The 15,731-nt window shown below is 36.7% G+C and overlaps 3 protein-coding genes across 3 annotated transcripts; 2 read left to right on the top strand and 1 right to left on the bottom strand.

The window, feature by feature from the left end:
- Positions 1 to 247: 247 nt before the first annotated feature.
- On the top strand, positions 248 to 6,565 carry LOC143530651 (uncharacterized). The gene is made up of 6 exons (XM_077026130.1): positions 248 to 529; positions 624 to 688; positions 2,385 to 3,166; positions 3,874 to 4,015; positions 5,646 to 6,046; positions 6,125 to 6,565. The coding sequence occupies exons 1-6, from the start codon at positions 250 to 252 to the stop codon at positions 6,243 to 6,245; spliced, it is 1,791 nt and encodes a 596-aa protein (XP_076882245.1). The 5' UTR covers positions 248 to 249; the 3' UTR covers positions 6,246 to 6,565.
- A 2,270-nt stretch (positions 6,566 to 8,835) lies between these two features.
- Positions 8,836 to 9,345, top strand: LOC143530646 (uncharacterized). The gene has a single exon (XM_077026126.1). It carries the CDS (start codon positions 8,836 to 8,838, stop codon positions 9,343 to 9,345), a length of 510 nt encoding a protein of 169 aa, XP_076882241.1.
- Positions 9,346 to 14,367: 5,022 nt separating this feature from the next.
- LOC143530645 (uncharacterized) lies at positions 14,368 to 14,829 on the bottom strand. The gene has a single exon (XM_077026125.1). It carries the CDS (start codon positions 14,827 to 14,829, stop codon positions 14,368 to 14,370), a length of 462 nt encoding a protein of 153 aa, XP_076882240.1.
- Positions 14,830 to 15,731: the final 902 nt, after the last annotated feature.

The raw sequence follows: 15,731 nt of genomic DNA, 5'->3' as shown, positions 1-15,731 counted from the left end.
CATATTTAAAGTTGAAATTCCCATATATCCTCCAAGTATTTATCTTTTATGGGTTTACTATAACAAACCCCGATCCTGATTTTCCTTAAAACATGGTATATGCATGGTATCGGTTCAGTACTAACCTATCCCTACATACAACACCGGGCATATAATGGTTATGTGATAAATTTATTAGATTATTAAATGAAAATAATGTTATAAATATATATATAGAGTGAGTTATGGTTCCTCCTTGAATAGGATTGGATGGCGTTACTGGGGGAGGACGGTCGAGGGTACGAGCTGGCCCGGAAGCTGGAATCTGAAGGCGTGTGGAGAAGGTGGCTGGGAGACGACTCTCTCTACTCCCTCTTCGTTCCTTACCTGTCTTCGCCTTCTACTTGGGACTCCTTGATGGACTCTAATAAATCTAGGGCTCTTATTCACCTTCAGCTCCGTGCACGCGCCCTCTTGTTCAACAAGGCTTGCGTCTCACTCTTCCCTCGAGGATCCACTATTCATTCTAACGCCAAGCTCAATCCCAATTGTAAGTTGTCCATTTCAATCATTCCAATTCTAACTAGAAACTGACTGATATTATTATTATAATATTCTTCTTCTTCTTCTTCTGTTGTTTCCAGATCTTCAGCTGCACGGGGATGATATTTATTATACTTTCGACACTCCTACACCACCGCCTTCTAAGGCCTCTCTCTCTCTCTCTTTATTATCAACTCTCTGTGGAATGAAATGATATCATTATTAATTCCTCACTCTTTCTTGTTACCTTTTTGGCTTTTTTAGAGCGCTATTTTAGGCTGATTTTTTTATGTTTCGGATTAGTTTGCTCGGAATTTGCAGAGTTATGTCAGAATTTTGCAGGAATATTTACTTGAGTTTGACAGGAATCTTTGCTCAAAGGTCTCCAGAGGACATGGACAGCAGCAAGATGTTTTACCTGCGCCTCGCCTGAGGGCCTAGGCACGTGCTGGAAGGGCTATTTGGGTGCACGCCTAGGCCTAGGCTCTCAAGTGAGTTGACAAAGCACCTTGCTGCGATCCAGACGCCCCCTGCAACCTTAGGGCGAGATTCTGGTCAGATTATTATTGCCAGATCCTGAAAATTTAAGCAAAATTCTGCAAATTTCAGGCAAACTGGTATGTAACAATGGAAACAGCTTTTCTTTTTCACATGGAAACATATTTTTTTCCCATTTTAATGTAAATGGATGGGACAGAGGAGATGGAGGTTTAGGAGGTTACTCCATAGTTGTCAATAGCGCTCATAGCACCTGATATAGCGTTTAGCGTAGCGTATCACCAGTTTCCCGCTAAATTGATTTAGCGACATAATAGCAGGAAATATCGGTACTTTATTTTTTTTTATTTTTTTCTGGGGATAAATATCTATGGAGAATGAAAATGGAGCCTTTTTATAAAATATACATGTAAAATATTTCCAAAATCTTCTTTAGTCTATCGCTAAACACAAAATAGTGCTCGCTATTTCATTGCTATCGCTATGTAGCGTATAGGTAGGTCGTCGCTATCGTCCGCTATTTGCTAATGACAACTATGGGCTACTCCAAAGTTGACGTGTTGTAACAACTCTAAGAAAGTTAACTGGTTATGTTTAAGACTTTAAGTTGATTAGATTTTGAATTTTTAAATTGTCATTATTTTTGAAGTTTTTATATCTTTACATTGTATTTTTCTATGTGAGAATGGTATTAGTTTTTCAAAATTTAATATATATTTCTATTAGTGCACTACATTGCCCCAGACATGCACTTTATTCGCCTTGCGTCGGGACTTCGACTACTATGACTCAAAAGTTCTATATGCAAAGCAAGCTTCAAGGAGCTACCTGGGACTTTGACTACTTTGACTTTATCACTTTCACCTTATATGACTTTTTGCTCTTAAATTATTTTCACACTACAGAAGAACATTTACTTTTTTAGGATTTGTAGGTGCTATTAATACTAGCAAAAAAGTTCATATTCAGGATCCCATGCCATGGAGGAAAATGTTAATTTACACTAGAGTTTCTATTGTTTAGTTGTTAACAAACTATTTTGTACTTCTTGTTATTATCTGTAAGCTTGTATTAGTTGTGATAACTTAGTAAACAGAAGTTCATTATTATATGACATTATAATGATGGGTCATGACTTCTAGCCCTTGTTATATTTTTGCTAACCTGTGACCACACATTTCTACAGATGAATGTGATAAGCAATATCAATTTCTGGTTACTTGTGGATTTAACATTCACATATGCTATTATTGTTAATTGTAGGAACAAAGCTACAAGCTTATTACTGTTCCATTTTTTATGCATTAAAACATAGTCCACTTTTACCTAGAAATAATTGTTGTAAACCACATTTTATTTTACAGGTTCAATCAAAACCAAGTTTTGGTGTTGGATCGCGGTATGGTGTACACGAAGATGATAACATGTCCCAAAGAATCCCTGAATCATGGTACACTCAGTTCATTGAAAAATACAGATCCATCAAACCATACAGATTACCTTCAGGCGACCTTGAATCCGAAAAACGCGCACCCGAACAAATGTCCAACTACCTTAAAATTGTAGAAAAACATAAAAGAAGCCGAGCAGTCTTTATGGAAGACCAAAACGCTGGTCCCATGTTCGATAACAGTTTAGCCAGAATATCTTCTAATTTAGATGTCGACGATGAAAGTTTATTTTTTCCTGAGATAACATTTATAGCAAACTCGGTACCCGATAGTGCTTTACCGACTTCAAATCAAATGGATACTGTTCAAAACGTTAAATGTAACGGAGTTTTAGATAATTTACCACCAATAATGACCAAAAGCCCGATAATGTTAGAGAGACTCGGTATACGACCCGAGTATCTTAACATGGAACAAACCGGGAATCATGACCGTGTAAAAAGCGGATCCTCGGGAATGAAGAATAGTTTAAGTTCAGAACAAGCGGCTGAGCTGTCGCGAAAAGTGGTGTCGCGTTTGTTAATGGATGTGGGATTTGATCGGGCTTCTAACGGGCCGTTGGATATATTTGGGCAGTTATTTGGGTCTCATGTGTGTAAATTGGGCCAGATTTTGAAAGTGCTTTCTGATGGTTATAAGAAAGAGTGCTCTGCAATTGAATTGTTGAGGATGTTTCTTCAAACAATTGGACACGGGTACGTTTAAGCATGTAAACGAACTGAACGTTGAGTGAACAGTTGGCTTGTGGTCATTTATTTAGTAAATGAAGAACATGTTAAAAAAATATGTTCATTTAGTTGAACGAACGAACATGAACAAAAAAAATATTCATTTAGTTAAATAAACGAACATGAACACGTGTCTAGTTCATTCATGCATGTTTGTGAATGTTCGTGTACGTTCGTTCAATTAAAATTTTTCTTGTTCTTTTGTGTTCATGTATGTTTGATAGTTTACGTTGGTTAATATATTCATTTAAAATTTTTGTAGCTGTTTCAAACAAAGAATATATTTATTTAAATCTTTTTGGCCCATTATAACTTAGTCTAGTTTTAATAATGTTTTAAGCTTAACACATTGTTTATCACATTATGTTTAGTTTTGTTTGTTCGCTTACATTTGTGAACTGTTCGTTTATATTGTTCAGTGTTAACGAACGAATACAAATGAACACGAACATGTTCATTTTCTTAACGAGCGAACGCGGACAAGAAAACCTTGTTCGTTTTAATGTTCCTGTTCTCAATCGTTTGTTCGCGTAAAGTTAAACGAACGAACATGAAGATGCTCTATTTGTGTTAGTTCGGTTAGTTTAGAAGCCAAGGTAAGTTTCAAGTTTGTTTGTTTTTTGAAGCCACATGTTGATTGTTTTTTGTTCTGTTATGTTTTTATTTTATTCTAGGAATCTTACGGCTTTTGCTGAGGTTGTTAAAGATAGTACTAAGAACACTGTACAACAACAACCGGCACAAATGCAACACGTTCATGCGATGCATAGTCAGTTACAGTTGCCAAATCAAACAAGTGTTAGGCTACCACACCAGGTTAGTTAAATTCTACAAGGGGGGCAATTGTGAAAACAAGCCGAGCCGAGCCTGAGCTCGACTAAGCTCGTTTAACATATACACAACTTGGCTCGTTTAACTTACACACAGCTCGAGCTCGGCTCGTTTAACTTACACACAACTTGAGCTTGGCTAGTTTCAATCTCTATTTTTAAAGCTCAAGCTCGACTCGAGAGTAGTTTTTCAAGCTCGAACTCGGCTTGTGAGTAGTTTTTAAAGCTTGAACTCAACTTGTTTACTATTTCTTAATTATGTTTTGTATATTTATAATTATTTTGACGTTATTTTACTAATTTCGTGAAAATAACGTTCAAAGTGGCGGAAGGTTAATCAGGCATCATGTGGTGGCGTTGATAGCCGAAAGACAAGGGTACATGCACCAATCTGCGGTGTCCCGATGGTTGAGTGTTATGTGCCTTATGTCCAAGGCTTGATACAAAACTACTATCGAGCCGGGGGTCTCACCGGAAGCAGCCTCTCTATTCCTAAAGGGTAGAGGTAAGGCTGTCTACATCTCACCCTCCTCAGACCCTACCATAGCTTTGCTATTGGTGGGATATATACCGAGTACGATGAGAATATTTATAATTATTTTTATATATAGTATTCTATTATAGTTTTATATATAACATAAAAATATATTATTTAGCTATTTATTCATAACACTATATAGATTAATTAATAATTATTAAATATATATTATAAAAATTATATTAATGACATGCTCGTTTAGGGTCGCGAGCCGGTTTGAGCTCGATAAGGGAAGCTCGGGCTCGTTTAAGCTCGGCTTGATTGAGCTTTTTAGCGTGCCGATCCCGAGTAGCTTGCGAGCAGCTAGGCTCGTTTACACACTTAATTCTACTTGTTCATCCTCTTTTTCAAGATATTTTACAAAGTTGCCCCTGGTTATTTTCATCATAATGCAGAAAATCATTAATCACACATCGCTTAAATTTACATTTTTATTGGTTACGTGAAGTCTATGGCGTGTTAACGAACCAAACATTCAGTGAATGGTTAGTGAACCATTCGGCGGGAAGTTCGTTTATGCACGTTTATTTAATAAACGGACGAACATGAAAACATATGTTGTTTGTTCGTGAACGTTCACTCATATATAGTACATTCGTTTATGTTCGTTCATTTGTGTTCATGTATTTTTGTTATTTTTATGTATTCATTCGAATTTTTTGGGTCTATTACAATTTATTGTAGATTTATGACAATCAAATATTACCGTAGTTTATTATTTTTTTGGTCCAACATATTGATTTTTAAATTTACTTTTTATTTGTGTTTATTCATCTATGTTTAGTTACATTAGTTTGTTTAAGTTCGTTTCGGTTCAAGAACCGTTCGTTTATACTATTAACAAATGAATATAAACGAACATGATGACTTTCGTTTTCCTAACGAACGGACTTGAACAAGAAAGCCTCGTTCTTTTAACTGATCCTGTTCAATCGTTTGTTCAATTAAAGTTGAAAGAACGAACACGAGCATGTCCGGTTTGTGTTAGTTTGGTCGTTTACAAGCCGGAAATTGCCCAAATGAGAGTTAAAGTCAAAGTTCAATCCGACCCTTTTGACCATTTTGTTTACTGTTATAGTTTCCAAGGCAAATGCACAACCAGATGGTTCATGCGCCACAACAGCAACAACAGCAAATTGTTCACACTTTGCAACAACAGCAGCAGTGGGAGCGAATGCGAAGGCGCCAACCTGTCACCACTCGCCCCGTCATGAACATGGGCAGTCACATTAATATGGATAATGACAGTCAAACTCAAAGCCAAAGGTCAATGGTTGAAGTCAAACTTGAAAACCCACCCGAGTTTCCTATGGACAACAATCCCACCACCTTTTCAACATTAAACTACAGGAACTCCCAAATGCATATGCGCCAGCAGCAATTCGCTTCCATCTCATCCTTTCAATCTCAATCCAACAATCAATTTCGACCCATGGCTTCTGTTCAAATCCCCCAGCTCCAACCGCAAGCCCATTCACCGTAAGCAACAGTTTTTATTTCAATAATTGAAGTATATTATTTCGATAAAAATACTGAATTAGTTATGTTTGGATGTAGGAATATGAGTCTGGTTAGAGCTCCGCCTGTGAAAGTGGAAGCGTTTGGGGAACTGATGGGCGGTGGGGATTCATCGATGAAGCATGATTCTGATGAAACTAAACTGACTTCCCCAAAGTAAAAAGCGACAGGTAATTGTGAATGTGAATATTTCTTTATTTACCGCCAAGAAAAAGTTGATGTTTGACTTATCAAGAGTTCAATCTTTGTTTACAACTAAATTTGATGTTTTAAAATATTTGTGGACGAGTAGAGTAGTTGGTCGTGCTTCTATGTAGAATGAATACCAGATGATTTCTAAATGTCATGACTATTAGAGAAATGATAACGCGTGTTGGATGATTATTTATTTATGGCTTATTAAGATGATTTTGGGGTCTAAATGCCTCCTCATGCCTTTTAAAACCAAAATCTGAACATAGAGAAGGCAAGAATAACCTCTATCAAATTGCCATTGAAAATACAATTGTACTAGCGAGATTGATTACACGTGAGGTGACTGTCTCGCTACCTTGGTACAAAAATGCGTTGATGTGGCAGGGCCTCCTTACTTATTTGACTAGCATTTGAACAAATTTGGGCAATGGGCATGAGTTTCTCGATATTTGATAGAACAAATCTGAAGATAGATTAAGCAATGAGTTGTTTCTAAACTAGACCATGGGTGGGTTCAACAAATAATGTTTCATTGCGGGAATTGGTTTAAAGCTGATATATCTGAATCAGAATGTCGGAAAATTCATTTCGGATGGCTTGGATTCCCGTCTTTCTACTTGTAGATACCCTTCCTTACCCTTGTGGTTGCGTCGTTACTACTTGCTTGTATCCTGAAAGACATCGTGTTTGTGTATGTGGGACGGAGATAGGGAGGTGGTACAACTTTAAAACAATTGTTGGCCTGGCCCTGTTATAGTTTATTGGTTTTGATGATATTCTTTCCATCTTTGTGGGCTTAGGGCATTTGAACTGATTCTTCCATGTTGCCGCCTTTATTCTTTAAATCAAATGAATATCGTAGACCTATCGTTTGTTTGTTTGCTGGTGCGCCCTGTATGTAGTATCCAACGAGCCATATTTCTATCCCGTTTTATTTGAACCGGTATTGCTATTGTTGGCTTAGCTCAAAGTCTAATTTGGTGCTATTCAATTTTAGGCCGAATTGCTTAGCTAAAGTGGTCGTATTCATTGTTTCAAACGTTAATGTGTTTTCCTTTTTTACTTTCGTAAATCAGTGTTTTATTAAAAAATACAAATAAAAAAATAAACGATATAATTTTTTTGAGCATTTTAAAATAATTATTTTTATACATATTCATATTTTTTTATTGTAAATTTATAATTTTAGTTCAAAAAGTTAAATACAAAAAGTTTCAAGTTTTAACGGGTTGCTGTCTTGGTTTCAACACGTAAAAAAGATGTATTTTTGGCGGCTCGGCTTACGTGCCCAATACAATTTATTTTGTGTGTATGAAGTTTATGTAAGAACCATGTTCATTTTTTATTAAAATATAATAATAAAATAAACGCTAACGGTACTCTCTTTAGTACTGAAAAATATAATAGTATAATACCCTTTACAAAACATAATAAAATATAAAATACAAAATTTAAGTTTTTGAATGGGTTGAATGTATATAATGAGTCAGAATTGGTCAAACTAAAAAAAGAAAATGATTAAAACGAGTTGACATTTCTTGGATTTTTTTTATGAAACGAGAAAAACGGAGAAAACATTTTAGTATTTTTACTTTTTAAGTTTTTGATTTATATTTCGAGTTATAATTTTTTAATTATTTTTTTGAAATTTTTGGTGAGGGGTTTTTTGAAATCTCAACCCTTATACTTTTCGTAATTTGACGTCATGGGTTTCTTGAATCTTGGAGTTTTGTGCTCAATTTGATATGGGGTTTTGGTGATGTTGTCAACTCTTGAATTTCTTTGCAGCAAATGAGGTGTTTAAAGGTGGCAACTTAAAGATTGGTGCCAAGTTTGAATGTATGATACTTTATTTGATGATCGAGTGATTTCAAGATTGGTAACATACTATGTCTTTGGACTGCAACTTCCAATTTTGCTCCTATTTCGGGTGAATTTCCTTTGGATTCATATATGGGCCGTGGGGGTTTCATTGTTCATACTCCTTTGATTCTAGACCCTCAATTGTATGTTCTTCTTCATTTGTTGCTTGAATTTTGAACGACAACGTATGTTGCAACCAAAAAGGGGAATCAAGCCAGGGACGAATCTAGTGTTCAGTCAGGGAGAGAGTTTGCACCTACTCAAGTCCATAGTTTTCTTTACAAATTTGTAATATATTATGTCCAAAGACCCAAGTGACCCATCCAAAAAAATTTAGTGACCCATACAAAAAAAATTTAGTGACCCATTTATAATTTTTTTAATGCCCCAAACTTAACTTTTTAAATTATATGTGTAGAGATGAATGCAGTAATCCTTCTTCTTAAAATCAAGCAATCAAGATGTTAGCCTATTTAAACTCATATGAATTTGTTTTTAATTTTCTATTGATGTTACACATTTTAGGGCTCACAAATGTATTATCACGAGCTCTACAAAGAATAGAACAAGATATTTTGGAAGTTGTTTGTTGGTGGAAACGACTAAAGGACAGTTTCAAGAATATAGGATATGATCAGCTTTTAGAGAAAGTACATTCATTTTGTGGAAAATATAGTATTCAAATTTTGAACATGGTAGAAAACTGTGTCGATGAAACTGGTTATAGACCAAAAAAACAAAGGTACACAATCACCAATCAACATCATTATAGTTTTTATTGTTTCAACAGTGTTGTCGATATGAAAATTCAAGAATTTGGTGATTGTTTTAACGAGATTAACTCGGATTTACTTCATAACATGTTGGTTTTCAATCCGTATGATTCATTTTTCAATTTTGACGTATCAAAGTTAATGAGACTGTGTGAGTTCTATCCATATGATTTTGATAATGGGGACAAAATTGTTCATGCATCTCAACAGAGCTTGTACATTGATAGTGTGCTAAAAGATGAAAGATTTACTAATCTGAAAGGTCTTGCGAATCTTGCTAGAGTAATGGTGGAAACAAGGAAACATATATCTTTTCATTTGGTTTATCAATTATTAAAGCTAACATTAATTTTGCATATTGCAACCGTAACAACGGTTGAGAGATGTTTTTTGGCAATGAAGATCATAAAGACAAATTTAGGTAATTGAATTGGTAAAGATTTTTTGAATGCTTGTGTAATTTGTAGTGTTGAAAAAAAAGCACTTTTAAGTGTTACGAATGAAGATGTAACTAACCTTTTTTAAAAGAAAAAATCTCGTAGAGATCAATTGTAATATGTATTTTTTATCTTTAATGAAATTTATTGTTTACATTTCTATACGTAGTTTGTTTAATGTAATTCTTTTACTCGACCCGTTATGATTTGACGCGACCCATTTTGGTTTGGCTTGTTTTACTTTGAATTGACGAGTTCTAGGTTGAACTTTTTTTTGCACCCACTGGCTAAATTTTCTGGATTCGCCACTGAATCAAGCCACATATCACGTTTCGAGTTTTTTTTATAGTTTGGTTATATATTATTTGTTTTCATGTATGTTTTAAGTGGCGTTATCATATTCAAACGTGTACGTGTTTTTATGTTTGGTTCTCACTCTGATTCGTCACTATTGGAAGCGTACTCGCGCCGTGCTTTTGTTCTTCGAGCTGTACATGTTATTTTTATCCCTTCAGATTATTATTTTGTAGTTCAGATAGTTCCTAACTAATAACTTATATTATTAAGGCAGTTTTTGGCTAATGTAGATATGAGGAAGCTAAGAGTAGCTAAATAAATTTCTTGAATGAAGTCGGGAAATTATGAGAAGCAGCAAGCTAATGTAGATATGAAGAATTAAAAGTATTTACAATAAGTTTCTTGAATGAAGCCGGGAAATTGTGAGATGTAGTGGGCGTGTTTGTTACAGTTCAGCTAATTACGATGTTGCTACTAGGTTTATAGGACTAGAATCTTATGTACTCATTTAACTCTTTTTTGTAACAAAACCATTGTAACTTATAATGCAATGCCTATGCTTACACATACCTCCTCAAATCCCAGCGCAACGCACAGGTCTAAAATTATAAGATTTTGATATCACAAAAGGTTATGATCTATTCCAATTGTATGTCATACATTTATACAAAATAAAAGAGAAAAACTAGCCTATTATTAAGTACAAGAATTAGGAAACTCAATCACAATTATGACCGAATATTCACAATGGAATAACCCGTAAATCACTCCCTTCCTATACTCCCTCTCAAGTTGGAGCATGAAGGTTAAGAATGCCTAACTTGTCAAGCAATACTTGTAGTTGCCGTGCTCCCAAAGGCTTCGTGAACAGGTCGGCAATTTGAAGCTTTGTATCAACGTGCAACGGCATTATGTCTTTAGACTCGACTCGTTCTCTTACAAAGTAACAATCCATCTCTACGTGTTTGGTTCTTTCATGGAATACCGGGTTATTGGCAATGTGTTTAACAGCTAAGTTGTCACAAAATAGTTGTGTAGGGTTATTTTGTTCAATGTCCAATTCCTTCAAAAGCCATCGTAACCAAAGAATCTCACTCACTATGGTGGCCATCGCGCGGTATTCGACTTCCGCCGAGGAACGTGATACAACTGACTGTTTCCTTGACTTCCAAGACACGGGTGCTCCTCATAAGAGTAGTAGATAGCCACTCCTTGATCTTCTCGTGTAGGGACATCCAAGACAATCGGAGTCCGTGTATCCTATCAAATTTACTCCTTCTTCCTTTGGCAGCAGTATACCTTGACCCGGAGTTGCCTTTAGGTACCTTAAAACTCGTATGGCTGCCTCCATGTGGTTTGCACGCGGATCGCCTACAAATTAACTTAGGACATTAACCGAGTATGTAATGTCTGGTCTAGTTGCTTGCAAGTACAGTAACCTCCCCACGAGTCTTCGATACTTGCTTGCATCAGTTCTAACTTCTTCATCATCCTTTGCAAGTTTAGTATTTTGATCCATAGGAAAGGCACTCGGTCGGCAGCCCATTATGCCGCTGTCTCAAGGATGTCGAGGACGTACTTTCGCTGATTTAAGACCATTCCTTATCGGGTACGGGTCACTTCTATACGCAAGAAATATTTTAGAGGCCCAAGGTCTTTAATGCTAAACTCCTCATTGAGAAAAATCTTTGTTTCTTTGATTTTATGAACGTTGTTTCCCACAAGAATGACATCGTCAACGTATATGAGAGCTGCGACAAAGGATCTATCGGTCTTGAATATGAGTAAGGAATGATCGGCTTGAGACTGATTAAAACCGATTTGTTGTAGGGATGATGTGAACTTTTGATACCAATTTCTTGACGCCTGCTTTAAGCCGTAAAGTGATTTTCTGAGTCGGCACACTTTGTTTTCCTTTCCCTTTTTGAATCCTTGTGGGATCTTCATGTAAACTTCTTCGTCTAATTCTCCATGTAAGAAAGCATTGTTGACGTCGAGTTGGTTTATGACCCAATTCCTTTTTACTGCCACTGTGAGAAGCGTTCTGACCGTAACCAGTTTTGCTACGGGGGCAAACGTATCATGGAAGTCGATCCCTTCCATTTGTGTGAACCCCTTTGCTACCAACCTTGCCTTGTATCTCTCGATTTCTCCGTTTGGCTTATACTTTATCTTGTAAATCCATTTCGACCCTATAGCATGTTTGCCTTCAGGCAAATCTTCAAGGCTCCATGTACCGTTTTGCTCGAGAGCACAAATTTCTTTCTTCATTGCCTCTCTCCAATTTGCATCCTGTATGGCTTGATTAAAAGTCTTGGGCTCATCGTTTGAGTCGATGGCCGCCAATAAAACTTTATGAGAATTAGTGAAGTTTTTATAAGTGATAAAATTAGCAATCGAGTGTACCGTAGAGGAATCTTGATTGGAAACAGGTAACGTCTGGTCTATGGATGGTGGGAGATTAAGGATGTAATCGTTGAGATGACCTGGTCGAGATCTATGTCTTCTTTCTCTTACCGGTTCCGTTTCATGAGACACTTCTGTTTCTACTTCAGCCTGGTCATTTATTGTTTGAGTTTCAAGTTGGGATGGATTGGACTCAGTTGGGCCATGGTCACTTGGCCCATTAGGAGTATCATTTGAGTTGGACTCAGTATCATTTGAGTTGTGGTCATTAGTTGGGACATCTTCAGCCTCTTTATGACCACTGTTTGGCTCATTTTCATTATTGTGATGTTTGTTTGTAATTGGTTCTAGGTGGGTGATGTGAAACCAAGGTGGTAAATCAAAGATTTCGGGTTCTTCATCATTGATGTGAAAATTTATCTTTTCATGTGGGAACACTGTCTCAACGAATTTCACATCTCTTGACACTACCATCTTTTTGCTTTTAATATCAAACACCTTATACCCCTTTGTCCCATGTGGGTAGCCTAAAAATATTCCTGGTCTCCCTCTTTCTTGGAACTTGTCGCCTTTCGTTTCGGTGCTTCGGGAGTAAGCAAGACAACCAAATATTTTCATGTGATCATAATTTGGCTTTTGGTTATAAACGAGTTCATAAGGCGTCATGTTGTTAATGGATTTAGATGGTAACCTGTTTATTATGTATGCGGCGGTTAGAATGCACTCCCCTAAAAAGGTTGATGGTAAATTTGCTTCAAAATTAATGTCCTTGCGGTTTCGAGTAGGTGTCGTTGTTTTCGCTCTACGACACCATTTTGTTCCGGGGTGTGGGGACATGTGGTTTCAAGCAAGATCCCTTCTTCACTATAGAAAGTGGCCATTCGGTTCGAAGTGAACTCCCCACCGTTGTCACATCGAACCCTTTTGACATTTTTACCAAATTGTGTTTTGATCATTTTATGGAAGGCAATTAAAATATCACTAGCATCCGACTTATGCTTCAAAAGAAAAACCCAAACGGATCGACTAAAATCGTCGACTATAGTTAAGAAATAGTTTGCCCTAGTCAAGGAGGGTGTGCGATACCTTCCCCATATATCGCAATGTAAAAGTTCAAAACACTTATTTGTCTTAATGAAACCGGTGATAAAAGGTAATCTAGTAAACTTTGCCTTCATACATGAATCACAAACATCATTATTTGTTTTTAAAGAAACGAAATATAAAATTGAAAGTTTACTGTGTGAAGCATGTCCCAAACGTTGATGCCACATGTCATTAGTAACCGCCATAGCCATTCTTTCACATCCCACCATCCTCATCCGGTATAGACCTTGTTGACATTTACCCGTTCCAATCAATTTCCTCGAACTCAAGTCCTGCATGACAAAAAAATCGGGGAAAAACGTTACACAACGAAGATCTTGGGTTAACGACTGACGGATAGTAAATTGCAAGTAAATTCCGGAACATATAAGACATTTCGAATTTTAGTTCCGTTCGGCAAGGTGCAAAAGCCTTTTCCCTTAACGGGTATAGAGTCACCGTTAGGTATGGTAATGGGCAGTTCACGTGTTGCTTCCATGTTCCCATGAAACAAATCAAAATTGTGAGTTATATTTTCGGTGCAACCCGAGTCTACAACCTATTTGTTACCTTCATACAATCTACTTGCCATGTTTGCCATAGGATGGTTTACTTCAACATTGGATGAATTGTTCACAGTGAACATGTTGATGAACTGCTTATATTGTTCATTGTTCAAACCCGTTATCGGGCTTGATTCATTCTGGGACGCTTCATTAACTTTAGAGCCTGTTTCTACATGCGCCGCTTTTGCTCTCCCCTTTTCCGGCTTTCCTTTCCCGGGCCACCATTCTGGATATCCTACGCACTTGAAACACACGTCACGGTTGTGCTCGTCTTTTCCGCAAAAGTCACAGTGCCCTATCTTGTCGCTATTGAGTTTCTTGTAGGCTTTGGAACCTGTTTGGCTTTGTGTAGCAGCAGCAACAGCCCCATCTTGCTTCATAAAAGCTTGAAACGCAGCGGAATCGGTGCTCGTTTGCTTCCCAGTGGTCACCGCCCTTTGTTCTTCATCTTCAAAGACGAGGCGATACGCCTCTAATAAGGTAGGAATAGGTTTCATGGCAAGTATCTGGGTTCTGATGGTTGAGTACTCACGATCGAGTCCAAGAAGAAACTCATATAACCTTTCTTTGTCTCTTGAATCGGACATTTTCTTGCTTATTTCACACGAACAGCCGGCGCATGAACATCTTGGGATCGGGAAAACAGACGTTATCTCCTCCTATAATGCCCTCAGCCTCGTGAAATAGGCGGACACATATGTTCCCTCTTGTTTAGTCATCGACAGAAGTTGTTTCAATTCATACGCCCTGGGGGCGCTTTCCTTTCCGAAGCGATCTTGCAAGTCGCTCCATATTTCTTGGGCAGAAGTAGCGTATTTCACACTAGTTCTTATTTCTTTTTCCATGGCTGTGTTCAGCCATCCCTTAATCATAGCATCGCAGCGTAACCACGCCATATGATTAGGATCAGGCTTCTTCAAAGTTCCATCAATGAATCCTACCTTATTTTTAGCGAATAGGAAATTCTCCATCTCTTGAACACTGTCGAGGTAGTTGTTATCATTCAAGGCTTCGTTCACGTGCATTTGCCTTGTGTAGTCTGAAGGGTTAAGATAATATGGGGAAGTGTGATCGGCAGCAGGGTTGCTGTTGTTTGTTTGTTTCGAGTCGCTGCCGGCCATTGTGATGAACGAATAGCGGCTGTGCTAGGGTTTTGAGGTTTTTTTTTGTTTGAGCGGATTAGTAACCACGCTCTGATACCATATAAGATTTTGATATCACAAAAGGTTATGATATATTCCAATTGTATGTCATACATTTATACAAAATAAAAGAGAAAAACTAGCCTATAATTAAGTACAAGAATTAGGAAACTCAATCACAATTTTGACCGAATATTCACAATGGAATAACCCGTAAATCACTCCCTTCCTGTAAAAATCTGGTTTGATAATAATTTTTAGTCACAAGATAAAAGATCTACAACACATGCCAATAAAAAGAAAAACCTTAAATACAAAAATAAAGAAAAACAAAAATAACAAAAAATCAAGTAAAGAAAGTATTGTTCTCGTCATTGTTGCATAAATATGTTCCATCAAAGTTATTGATAAACAAGGTCAAGCCGCTCATAAAAAAAAACTTCTTTTTAAACTGACAAAAAATTAAACAAATATGTGTAGATTTTTTTAAAAGGTTAAACTAGCACAAATTAAATAAACTAAAATAAAATAATCAGTAACTAAATTATTATTGTTAATATAAAAAAGAGTTAAGTGCCATTTTAGTACCCGTGGTCTGTCCACTTACGCAACTTTAGTACCGATTTTGAATTTATTGCAAATGGTTACCTCTCTTTTCTAAAACTTGTAATTTTAGTACTTTTTTTAACCTCGTCTAATGTTTCCGTTAAGTCAGGGTTAGTTTGGTAATTTCATTATTTCCTTCATCATTTTTCTTGTTTTTTTTCCTTCTCTATTTTCTCTTCCCGTATTCAACCCCATCTTCCCCCTTTTTACTCTTATCCCTACATCCAAGCAAACCTAAAATCCCAAAATCCAAACCCAAATTTGTTCTTAAGGTT

Source organism: Bidens hawaiensis, unplaced genomic scaffold, assembly GCF_021521415.1.
Source record: "Bidens hawaiensis isolate Kalapana, Puna unplaced genomic scaffold, B.hawaiensis_p1.1 tig00008968_1, whole genome shotgun sequence".
NCBI classification, from domain to species: Eukaryota; Viridiplantae; Streptophyta; class Magnoliopsida; order Asterales; family Asteraceae; genus Bidens; species Bidens hawaiensis.
This window is presented reverse-complemented; position numbering and strand designations above follow the sequence as displayed.

What these genes read in the sequence shown, in the direction of transcription:
- LOC143530651 (XM_077026130.1), top strand. Translation starts at nt 250, where the DNA reads ATGGCGTTACTGGGGGAGGACGGTCGAGGGTACGAGCTGGCCCGGAAG. An exon ending in CGCCAAGCTCAATCCCAATT is followed by an intron (nt 530 to 623) that starts GTAAGTTGTCCA and finishes TGTTGTTTCCAG; the next exon opens with ATCTTCAGCTGCACGGGGAT. An exon ending in CTACACCACCGCCTTCTAAG is followed by an intron (nt 689 to 2,384) that starts GCCTCTCTCTCT and finishes TTTATTTTACAG; the next exon opens with GTTCAATCAAAACCAAGTTT.
- LOC143530646 (XM_077026126.1), top strand. Translation starts at nt 8,836, where the DNA reads ATGGTAGAAAACTGTGTCGATGAAACTGGTTATAGACCAAAAAAACAA.
- LOC143530645 (XM_077026125.1), bottom strand. Translation starts at nt 14,829, where the DNA reads ATGGCCGGCAGCGACTCGAAACAAACAAACAACAGCAACCCTGCTGCC.